The 11,612-nt window shown below is 38.2% G+C and overlaps 3 protein-coding genes across 6 annotated transcripts; 2 read left to right on the top strand and 1 right to left on the bottom strand.

The window, feature by feature from the left end:
* The first annotated feature begins 40 nt into the window (after positions 1-40).
* Positions 41-2,239, top strand: ndufaf2 (NADH:ubiquinone oxidoreductase complex assembly factor 2). The gene is made up of 4 exons (XM_057356229.1): positions 41-263; positions 826-915; positions 1,166-1,206; positions 1,359-2,239. The coding sequence occupies exons 1-4, from the start codon at positions 149-151 to the stop codon at positions 1,602-1,604; spliced, it is 492 nt and encodes a 163-aa protein (XP_057212212.1). The 5' UTR covers positions 41-148; the 3' UTR covers positions 1,605-2,239.
* Positions 2,240-3,043: 804 nt separating this feature from the next.
* Positions 3,044-4,280, bottom strand: smim15 (small integral membrane protein 15). Of its 2 annotated transcripts, none has more exons than XM_057356233.1 (2): positions 4,129-4,243; positions 3,044-3,593 (listed from the first exon to the last, which is right to left on the bottom strand). In XM_057356233.1, the coding sequence occupies exon 2, from the start codon at positions 3,560-3,562 to the stop codon at positions 3,338-3,340; it is 225 nt and encodes a 74-aa protein (XP_057212216.1). In that variant the 5' UTR covers positions 3,563-3,593; positions 4,129-4,243; the 3' UTR covers positions 3,044-3,337. The 2 variants fall into 2 exon arrangements, with proteins under 2 accessions (XP_057212216.1, XP_057212215.1); XM_057356232.1 differs by having other exon boundaries at positions 3,047-3,593; positions 4,184-4,280.
* On the top strand, positions 3,556-11,512 carry depdc1a (DEP domain containing 1a). Of its 3 annotated transcripts, none has more exons than XM_057356224.1 (12): positions 3,556-3,663; positions 4,978-5,243; positions 5,330-5,462; positions 5,544-5,665; positions 6,136-6,266; positions 6,359-6,406; positions 6,534-6,671; positions 7,178-8,062; positions 8,995-9,167; positions 9,365-9,538; positions 9,666-9,845; positions 10,555-11,512. In XM_057356224.1, the coding sequence occupies exons 2-12, from the start codon at positions 5,011-5,013 to the stop codon at positions 10,696-10,698; spliced, it is 2,361 nt and encodes a 786-aa protein (XP_057212207.1). In that variant the 5' UTR covers positions 3,556-3,663; positions 4,978-5,010; the 3' UTR covers positions 10,699-11,512. The 3 variants fall into 3 exon arrangements, with proteins under 3 accessions (XP_057212207.1, XP_057212206.1, XP_057212208.1); XM_057356223.1 differs by lacking the exon at positions 3,556-3,663 and adding an exon at positions 4,389-4,790; XM_057356225.1 differs by lacking the exons at positions 3,556-3,663; positions 7,178-8,062 and adding an exon at positions 4,389-4,790.
* The last annotated feature ends 100 nt before the right edge of the window (positions 11,513-11,612 follow it).

Here is an 11,612-nt window from a genome sequence, read left to right as displayed (position 1 = left end):
TGGTCGTGGCAAGCACAGGAGCCAATCATATGACAGTATTAGTTCACGTAATTGCGTAGGTATAGGACGCACAGTGCATGTGTGTGTATTATGTATGTGCACTTGAACAGTATATTTTGAAAGATTTTTTGTCGTTAAACTTTAAGTTATGAGCCGCTTTACCTCTCTCTTGCGAAGAACATTTGGAGTGGTCAAAGAGCACGTCGGTACGGATCATTTAGGAAATAAATACTATTACGTACCCGAGCAGAAGACATGGACAGGTAGGTCATGCGCAAGTTAAGTCTTTGAATAGTAACTAACGTGTATAAACCCAGTAATGGCCAACCGTTTATACTTCATTTATGTTTTTCATTATGGGGATAGTTTACCCGAAAACGAAAACCCTTTCAGCATTTACTACCCACATGTCATTGCAAACCTGTGTGACTTTCCTTTTTCTGCAGAACACAAAAGAAGATATTTTGAAGAAGATAACCATACAACATTGGTCTGCTCTGCATTGACTTGTATTGTATGGACACACAACCACTGAGACATTTCTCAAAAATCTACTTTTGTGTTCCACAGAAGAAAAAGTCATAACGTTTTGACTGACATGAGGAGGGTGATAGAGTGTTTATTTTTGGGTGAATGGTCCATTTAAATATAATGAAATAAAGAAATTAAATATAAAAGGGAATTAAATGAAATAAAGTGTTAGCAATCTTGATCAGCTGTAGCTATTGGTTGAAAACAGCCTATTTATTTGTTTCATATTTGTTTTTTTCAACTTAACAGGCAAACACAATTCATTAGATTCAACCTCATTCTTTTCTTCTGCAGGAAGGGTCACTCGGCCCAGACGCCTGGTGGAAGCTGCCAATCCAGCAGCGTTTGAGTACTCAGAGGGCAGTGTTCCCTCTGAATGGGATGGTAATAAAGAAAACTATTAAAAACCTAAACAAATAATGTAATATTGTATACTACTTTTATAATGATGTACATCACACCCAATATTTCAATCTTGCTTCTGTAACTGTAGAGTAGTGTATAACTGCTTGTAGCCTTACAGTATTAGACAGGATTGAAATTGCATTACATTTGACATATGCCAACAATAGATGTTTTAACAAAATGTATTTTTTTGTATTAAATTATCTTACTATGATGATTTTTTCTTTAGCTTGGATCAGAGGCAGACGGAAGCACCCGCCTACTGTAGAGGTATTATATATCTTTCAGATTATAAGTGCCAAGAACAGAAATGTTTTGCATTTTATTTTTTATGTAGGTAAAATATTGACTACCTGTGATGGTCATAAGGCAGACATTATAGCATATTACAAAGTGTCTCAACATACCTCTACTGTCTATAGGAGTTGCTAAAGAATGAACGCTACAGGGAGAACATCAAAATTAAAGCCGAAGAAGTAGAGGAGAGGGACAAGGCCCTGCAGTCCAAAGAGTATGAGGAAGGTTTGGTGGCTCGACCTGTTCAGGCTCAGATCAAAGGCCATGCTTCTGCCACACTGTTTGGACAGTCTGAAGTTAGCGAGGAGCCTGTAAGCACTGCCAACACATTCCAGCCAGGGTCCTGGGTGTCTCCAGGAACCAAAAGATAGGACTATTAGAAGCCTTCTTATGAGCCTTCGTGTTTCATTCAGAGCATGATACTAAGAACTCGGTGATAGACTGTGTATGTTGATTAAAAAGTTATGTAACGTTCTATAATATATTGAAATGACTATAAAGATGATTTATAATCTGGATAAATCAAACTGTTGACTTTCAGAGAACTTTGTAATTCTTGTTGTGGAACGTTTATGCACTTGCCACTTGGTTAAAAGTATTGGAGTGGATCAATATATGCTTTTGTTTAGGGATGCACCGAAACGAAAATTCTTGGCCGAAGCCGAACACTTGGCTGAAGGCCGAATAATACCGAACATGGTTTTTTGCATTTCTTCTATTTATTAAGCTATTTTTTTCACTATTGCACAAACTGAATAGTCAAAATGTGCTTTTTATAATTTGTCTTGCTTTTCAATAATATACAATACAACTTTATATAAAATTTAGCAAAACAAAGTAAATTCAAACAAAAAATTGAGCCCTCTCCCTTCATGAATAGCCTATATTAATTAGGCCTATAACTGACTGCTAAAAGAATGTAATGTAAGTTACTCTGTACCCCTACAACAAAACAGTTCATTAAAAAGTGTCATTCCACATTAGGTCTATAAGCTAAAAATACGAATAATAGAAAACTGTTGGATTATGATAGGCTACATTGCAAAAAGATTTAAAGAAAAAAAAAACATCCAATGCAAGCAATTCTGACTGATGCTGACTGACTACCATTTCAGTTCACGTCTCTCCTCCAAACTCCGCCCACAAAAGATGACTGTTCTCTCAGAAGGTGCACAGAACATACTTTGACAAGTTGTTTAGTTCAGGGAACTGTGCGCACGCGACCACTGTATGATGTCAAAGGATGTCGCGAGTGGCGGGGCTACTGTCAGACAGCCCGCTTCCGTCTGAAGTAAAGTTACCGACCGGTAAAGACGCTTTCATTCGGAAATTTACTTCCGTGCGGCAAGTCCCGTGCTGTGTCTTTCTCTGACACTTTAAAATGCTCCACACTCACACTGCCGAAATATTTGCGGCAGTAATAAAACGCACGCGTCTCTCTCTCTCTCTGCGCTGGTGCTGCTTGATCGTATCACGAGGCATGTTCGGTAAAATTTATTCGGCCATTTCACACATTCGGCCGAACACCGAACTTGCGGTTTTTGCTATTTTCGGTGGCCGAACATTCGGTGCATCCCTACTTTTGTTGGTCTGCTTCAGCATTCTGCTTCAGGTTTTGTATAGTAGAGACTAGTTTGAAAAAGGTGGTATATGTTTGCAGTTTATTTATGAAGAGGGTAAATTAAAGAGTGCTTTGCATACAGCATTACAGTTTTTCTTGCAATTAATCTTATATTATTTGGTAAAAGATTTAAAAATACTGCAATATTCACACAGACAATTTTGAGACAAAAATCACAGTTTTTTTATTATGTAAAAAGATAATTTAATTATTTTGTGGAGTTAACATTGAGACGGCAAAAAAAACAGTAAAAATGGAATGCAGAGTACTGTGAAGTTATGCAGAGCGTTTTTCGCTGCATTGATCATATTCTATAAAAGTACTGCAGTCCTGCCACTGAGATAAATTAAACAGCCCTTCAGAAAGACCTCCAGTCTTGCTCCGGATCCCATTTAAATGTCCTGCATTACAAGAGTTGATACAGGAGCTGTGTGTCTGGAGATTGGGCTATTAATTTGAACCCTCTACACTGCAGTTTCCAGCTCAATCTTTCTTGGCTCTCTTGGCTTTTGCGATGTTCTCTTGCCGTTTCTGTTTCTTCTTCTGCTCACGGTCCTTGGCCTCTATCATCTTGGCCAGTTTCCAGGACAACAGGGCACTGGCTATAAACAGAGGGGTCAATGCCAGGATAACCGTGGTGAGAAAACCATATGGATCTTTGGCAGCCCACTCCACCACATATTCTGCCCATGCTTTGATATCAATCATGGTCTTCTGACTCTGTCTTCAGCACTGGATGCTAAAAAGGAAAAACAGAGATTTGTGACAAAACATCATCAAACAGAACCAACTTACTGCACAGGACGTAGGTAAGTTACTTTTAAGAAAAAACCTTGAGAATCTTAATTTTAGAAAAGATGAGTTTAACAACTGTCCAGAAAGCTATGACTTAGTTTGTTTAGATTTTTGGTCTTTATATAAACAATCACATTTAATAACATTTACTCAAACCATTTTTAATGATTACACGGTAAGTTACATATACATATACAATAACCAATAAACATTAATCATCGCAATTCTAGTTAGCTAGTTTGCAAACAACCATTCAGATATCGTTTTGTCTGGTTTAACATTTTTCCTCCTTCGTTATGTAACTTTACCATTATTATACTTTTTATGACTTATCTAACGTTATTTAAACTACGATAAATCAGTTACATTCTCTAGCCAAGCCTGATAAGAAGCATTGACGACAGCAATAAGCTAGCAACACATCGCTTTCTAACGACTCGTGTTCAACTAACAATGAATTAAAATCATATTATCATTACTTTGTGTATGTTTAATGTTTTTCAATGTGATGAACCGGAAAATGCGATAACCCACCAGATAAACCGTTTAATATTTGCCGAGCAGTAAAAAATCGATAAGTTAACTGTTGCCCGGATTCGGTAATAAAGGCGGAAATGAAACTCTTATCTTGTGTGTGTAATGTTGTGTGGGAATTGTAGTCTTTTCAGAATTACAAGTACAGCTATTGGTACTTGAAATAAACAAAAATAACAGTAGGTAAAATAAAACAATAAAATAAAATAAATCTAAATAAAATCTAAAGAGAGTAAAGCACTACGCAGACCGTTATTTTGATATTCTATTCTGTCACCATGAGCAGCCAATGGCTGTCGTGTTATCAATCATGTGACAAAACAAACGATCCAATCACATGCTTCCGAGGCTTTGCGTTGTAATTTCAAACGGGTGTTTGGATCGAATGTGTTTACACAGCCAGTAGCAAGCTAATGTTTAGCGATTTATGTTTTGTTATATGTAGCACTGATTAAACGGTCTTACGAATGGCATTCAACGATCAAAAGTAACCTCGGATTTTGGCGTATGTATTATGAAAGTAGCCGTATAGTTGTTGGATACATTCGTAAACCTTTCAATGAGTTCTCACATCGTCACCCCAGGTCCATACAGGGCCACTAAACTGGTGAGTCTCTCCTATTTATTATGCCTATGTATTACATTAGTTTACAGGATTAATGACATGTGTAGTTTTTGATGTGTGTATATTTATTTATAACACAGTTCATAAAAATAAATAATTATACAGACAAATATTTTTCTATGAAGAATATGCACTAATCCTCACCTGGCATTATTTGTGTGTCTTCCAGTGGAATGAAGTGACTAAGTTGTTCCGGGCAGGGATGCCCTTGAAGAAACACAGGCAGCACTTCCGAGTTTATGTGAACTGCTTCAGTGCGTCAGCAGCTGTGGACTGGCTACATGAGCTCCTGAAGAACAACAGCAATTTTGGACCTGAGGTCACCAGACAGCAGACTGTCCAGCTGCTGAAAAAGTTTTTCAAGAACCATGTTATTGAGGATGTGAAAGGTCGATGGGGAATGGAAGATCTGGAGGACAACAGCCAGCTGTACAGGTGTTACACTGTGGATGTTTTAAGAATGTTTAAAATGTATTCATTGAAAGTTCAGGGAGAAGTAATATTTGTTATCTGTGTTTTAGATTTCCATCAACATCTCCACTGAAGCCTATTCCCAACTGCTCCCCTGTTAAGAGGAAAAAGAGCATATCAGTGATGGACAGGGAGGGTTTCTTTAAATTCAGAACCTCGAAGAAGTTTGACAAAGACATTTCGGTACTTTTTTCACTGATTGTTAATGTAAAAGTTTAAATGGGTTGTTTGAGATAGGTAATGTGACCACGTTATTTTACACAGGAAAATGTGGATCCAGAAATACAAGACTCTCCTGTGGAATCTGCCTCCAGTGAGACCGGGTGCTGTAGGGAGCTCACAGAGGACGACATTCAAGTGATTTGGAAGAATGTAACGCTTACGCAGTAAGTTTCCCACCACCCACCATCTGTCGTTGTTTTTGCATAGTTTGTATAGAGGTGCCCGGCTTTACACCATCATAACATCCCGATCTCTTCCTGAAGTCCCTTACAAAAAGTACTATGGCAGTTCTATATTACGGTGTCTGATAATACAATGGTGTTTTCATGGTGCTTCCAAAACATGTTAACACCATTTTTTTATTGATATATTTTAAACAAAAGCATACTGCTTATTGTGATTACTTTGGTTTTATGAGCTCTTAGTTTTGGCACTTCAGATCCAGATAATGAGTAATGAACTGGTTAAATTGTGAGGGTAGAACAAACACAAAACACAAAAAGGCAGTTTAGCGACTTTAGCTATCAGTTGAATTTCCTTTTAAGAGTCTTTCTAGATTTTCCATCGCCTTTACACATTTTCTCAATTGTGTGTGTGATGTCCTCCGTGAATCTGCTCATTTTTGATACGTCAGTTTGCAGAAGCTGTTGGGATCATGGTGTCTTGATGATGTTTTGGATCCAGCCCAAGTCAATCCTCAGTTCATTGTGTATAATATGACCAAAGTGAATAAACACGGAGTTGTTTCCTTGGAGGACAAGACAGGTAGGCCAAATATATGTCTCATCCCAAGGATTCTGAAAAAATTGATAGCCAATGTCACATCTTTATCCTTTTTCTTATTTCCCCCTAAATAGAGGATTTGCCACACTGGGTTTTGTCTGCCATGAAATGTCTTGCAAACTGTAAGTTATGCAGCACGTTTAATTCCAATCTTCTTCTGTGGTGATTTGCTTCATTTTTAAAATATGAAATGAATAAATAGGTTGGAAAATGGTTTTGTAATAATGCTTTGCTCTTTTTTAAACAAAGGGCCAAAGTATGACTCAAACCAACCATCGTACCCGGGCTTTGAGCGGGATGTGTTTAAAACGGTCTCCGACTATTTCTACAGTCTCTCTCAGCCCCTGCTTACTTTTCAGTATTATGAACTGTTTGTCAACATCCTGGGTATGTAGACGTTTTATTGTTTCTCTGCTAAAGACAGTTGTTTGTTTCAGTCTCATGAGAACCACAAACATGTTTGCCTTGAATATTTGGTTCCATTTTGTGCGTTTTACGTAAGCATACTTTGAATATAAACACAAATTTAATTTTAAGTACACTCATGGTATACCCAAATGTGTAAATTCTATCATTATCTACTTGTCTTCATATTGTTGGAACAACATAAAGTTGTGTAAATGATGACAGAACTTTCATTTTTGGGTGCACTGTCTCTTTAAACATTGGTTTCAGGGATGAAAATGGTGGGATGTGTGTCTAAATACTTTGTGTGTCTAAATGACAGAACAAACATTGAGTCACACAGTTTCTACTGACTTCATTGTTTTTGTGTTGTCAAACAATCTTTGAAACTAACCGTGTCTGCTTTGTTTTAAATTTCTTCCTTTGTTCTTAAGTGTTCTTGCCTGCCTTTTTTGTTGTTCATGTTCTGTTGTCTGGTCCTTTGCTAGTTATGTGTGGCTACATCAAGGCTCCTAAAGTTCAATGCGGGAAGCGTAAAAACCAGGAGGAACCGACCTACCCGCAGCCAACCAAAGCCCCGCATCTGAACGCTGCCAATCTGTTCAAATCAACTGAATGTTTACTGATGAGCTTATTAAGAAAGGAAGTCTGTGATGAAGTCGAATCCCCTATGAAGGAAGTTTTCAGTTCTAAAGCGGAGACTGAGTTTGAAAGACATAGAGCACAGCAGCCCATATTTAGAGATAGAAGAGCCAGTGCCGGAGACCGGCTAGAAGGCGGTTATCTAGAAGCTCCAGTCGGCCGGCTGCGTTCCAGAAGTTGTTCTATGGAGGGAATTGTAGATAACTCTGTGGATTCTTTTACCAAAAACAAACTGTTCAGGTCATCGGAAAGTTTACATTTCTCCGGCAGTGATAAATCGATCCCCCAAACAAATTCTCAATTTGATCATGAGGGATCTGCAGTTTCCGCAAGCTCTTGTCCGGGTGAGACTGATCCAAAGTTCCAAAATATTAACAGCAACAATGCAAGCTTCCGGCTACCTTCAGACTTCCGTCGAACCAACCAGAGACCCGCCAGGGCCCGGCCCAGGAGCATCGGTAATTTGCTTGACATAGAGGAGAACACCGAAATGTCTGCTAGCAGTTTTAGCATCCACGCTCCTGTGGCTGAAATTACAATGAGACCAGACTGTTCCTCTAGCATTGACCTCAGAGCTCCCGGTTGGCCTGTGAGTTTGCATGGAAGCTGCATGGATGTTAGAACGGGTCCGACCATTAGCAGACGCTGTCAGAGCTCTTTGGACCTAAGCAAACCTGCACCCGCTTGGCCTCCTTTGGTTCCTTTAGCACGCCGCTTGAGTCCTGAGCAAAGTAAGACCATGAGAGCATGAGTGTGTAAAAAACATAGAATCTTTAGGATGTGATTTTTGTGTGCTTGAGCATGTGTATGTCGTGGCTGCAAAACTAACATTGATTGTAATTCCTAATACTAATGAAAGCTACGCTGTTCTTTGGATTTAACGCAACCGAGCTCATTTCTGAAACAAGAATTAGGGTCCCACTTTATACCTAACAGTACGTTATTGGGTGGCTTTTCTCTATGGTGCTCTTTCCAATTAACAAGTGATGCATACATTTGTAATGTATGAAAAATATATACTTTATAGTAGTTTTTTTTCAGAATCTTAGCTTTGTAGTTGCCTTTAAAGTGTTGCTAGACTTTCAGTAGTGACCTGCATAGATGCTGAAAACGTGCTGTTTAGTTTGATTTTATTTAAAGGAATGGTTCACCCAAAATAAAAATGAATTCATTTTCTCACTGTAGGTTGTACCAAGCCTGTTTTTCTACTTCACCCAAAAATAAAAATTCTATTCATTTATTCACCCTTATGTCATTCAAAACCTATATGTGACTTTTTCTTCTGTGTAACACAAAAAAAGATACTTTGAGAAATGTCTTGGTGGTTTAGTGTCCATACAATGGACGTCTATGGGGTCCAATGTTGTTTCGTTACCAATGTTCTTTAAAATATCTTCTTTTGTGTTCTGCGGAAGAAAGTAAGTCATGCAGCTTTTAAATGACATGAGAATGAATAAAGGATGACAGAATTTTCATTTTTGGGTGAACTATCCCTTTTAGGCCTTCAGAGACATATCCAAGTTTGGACAAACATGACAGACTTTACTTTGGTACGAACTGTTCCTTTAAGGCTGTAGTCCTCAGTTTATTCTCTGGTGTGTTTGTTTTTTGCGTTTTGATCGATGTCTGTGGTTTACGTGTGGGACACTTCGCATCATTCCAGGTCTGCTGCAGCCATCTTTGGAGCGCGTCGCTGTCGAGGCCCTTCAGCTCTGTACGTTACTCCTGCCACCTGCCAGTCGCCGGAAGCTGCAGCTACTCCTGCGAATGATCTCGCGCATGAGTCAGAACGTGGACATGCCACGACTGCATGACGTCATCGGAACCCGCACTCTGGTCAGGAAGAGCCCCGCTAACTTTACAGCTTTAGTACCTTAACTTTAACTGCAGGATGTTGATAAAGAAGAACAGATTTTGAGCTCGTCCATGGAACATGTTGCTGTGTTCATTTTTCCGAATTATTGCCTTGCTAGTTCATATACAGTAGTTTATACTCAACGTAATGTGGAATATGTTCGTGTGTGTGTGTACAGCTGGTGCAGACGTTCTCGAGATGCGTGTTGAGTTGCGAGGAGGTGGATGATCTGGACGAGCTTTTGGCTACGAGGCTTTTATCGTTCCTCATGGATCACCATCAGGACATCATGCAGGTGCCCCTGTACCTACGCAATGCTGTGGAAGATCACATCAGCTATCTGAAATCACTGGTGAGTCCTCATGGCCCACCACTGTCACAAATTATCTGACTGTTTATTGAAGTTGGTCTTCCGTGTTATATTTTGTTTGAGACAGTTTATCCCCCTAACATTGATTTGCATGCATTCTTGATCTCAGACCACATGCTCAGGCTCTGCTGTTGCCATGCCGACGTACTCATTCTGCAGGCAGATCAGCACTCGCGTTTTTGAGGAGCAGAAACTCTCAGTGTCTCAGGCAGCTCTAGCTGACCTATTGGAGAATCTCATCAAAGACAAGAACATGTCTGTGAAAGAGAAGAAAAAGAAGCTAAAACTGGTATTTTTACTATTTTATTCTTTACAGTTTTATATTTCAAATCAAATCCCTTTATTGTCACTCAACCATGTACACAAGTGCAACATTAGGTGAAAAACTTGAACATTTGGTAGATGTATTATTCCAAAGTGACTTTTTATCTGTTCATGAGGATTTAACCCATGATTTTGGTGATGCTGGTTCCTCTATTTAAGCTACAGGAACCTTTCAATGTCCTATGCATCACACATCATCATATTAAAGGGATAATGCACCCAAAAATACAAAATGTTAATCTTTTTCTCAACCTCATGTCGTTCAAAACCTGTATATGACTCTTTCTTGTGCAGGACACAAAAGATGATATTTTGAAGAACATTAAGAATCAAACAACACTGGTCCCCATTGACTTATATTGTGAGAAGTTTCTCAAAATATCTTCCTTTGTGTTTCACAGAAGAAAAGAGTCACAGGTATATACAGGTTTTACTTTTGAGGGTGATTAAATGATGACAGAATTTATATTTTTGGGTGAACTATCCCCTTTTTTGCAGTATTTCCATATTTTCAAAAGAACTAAGTTGTGCTATGGTACATCTCCAAAATACAATAGCAAACTGTGGTACTTGGTAATTTTGCAATGGTTGAAAAAACTTTTCAAACCATTTTTGTGGAAAGTTTCAGTTTATGACAGTAGAAAATCAAACAAACGTTTTGTTTGTTCTCTTAGTTTCAGAAGGAATATCCTGACATCTACTCGAGTCGTTTTCCCACAACGGAGAGTGAAGCTCAGCTGTTTGCAGATAAGCCAAAGATAAAGCCACCAATGCTGTTAAGCATCAAAAAACCCAAAACCTTCAGTATTCGAAACTGAGCGCCTCTTAAAGTGCATATGATATTCATATCTGGGAGACTGTTCCGGTGTTGTGGGTGCGGGATGCTCAGATCTCTTTTTTAAACTGAATTCAAATCACTTCAGTTTGATCTGAACTTTAACTTCAGCTGAAGTCTCATGTGGGTTTTGCAGAGTAACTTTTAATGTATTTTGCGTTATCATAGTTGTCCGTCAGTTTTAATGTTATTTATTTAAGGTGTTTGACTTGTTGTAAGTTATTGGGAGTTGTCACTCATAGTGTCACAGTGGATTCAAAACTCAGAAGACCCATGGCAAATGTTATGCAAATACTTTTCATATGCTTTAAATATGGAGCTTCTTTTGAACAAGATGAAGGTAGACAATTTGTCTTTTTATGTTTTTTTATTTTATTTTTTTGCCATCATCCATGTGTGTGTCTTCAGGTTCGAAAAACAAGTTAACTCATACTTGGAAGTATAAAGAAATGTTAATATAACGTTTTTCTGTGTGACGGGGTTTCCTGTTTACAAAGCCAGTATGGGCTAATTTGAACAGTTTTTTCATCTTGTCATCTTGTATGCCAAATTTTGTGTCATCTATGTATATATTTTCTTTCTAGTTAGTAAAATCTGTTCATTACTTTACTTGGTGTGGATTGATCATCTTGCCATCTGCTTCTGTACTGTTTAAAAGTTTATATTTGTAACCATCAAATGGTTTGATACTTAAAAGTGAGGCTGATTCACATTTTATGTTGTTTTATCAATTTATTGAATGAGCCCAGATACTTGTACTGTTCCTATTCTATGCAATAAACCATTTTGAAATCAAAGTTTGTTTGTTAAATGCACTTTTAATAGTTAAACTATCTAAATATTTCAACAGCAGTGTGTCAGTTTTGTCTGATTTGTGAAGCAAAATGCAGAATGAAC

Source organism: Triplophysa rosa, linkage group LG17 (genome assembly GCF_024868665.1).
Source record: "Triplophysa rosa linkage group LG17, Trosa_1v2, whole genome shotgun sequence".
In the NCBI taxonomy this organism is placed as follows: domain Eukaryota; kingdom Metazoa; phylum Chordata; class Actinopteri; order Cypriniformes; family Nemacheilidae; genus Triplophysa; species Triplophysa rosa.
The sequence above is the reverse complement of the archived record's forward strand: the minus strand, read 5'-3'. Positions and strand labels throughout refer to the sequence as shown.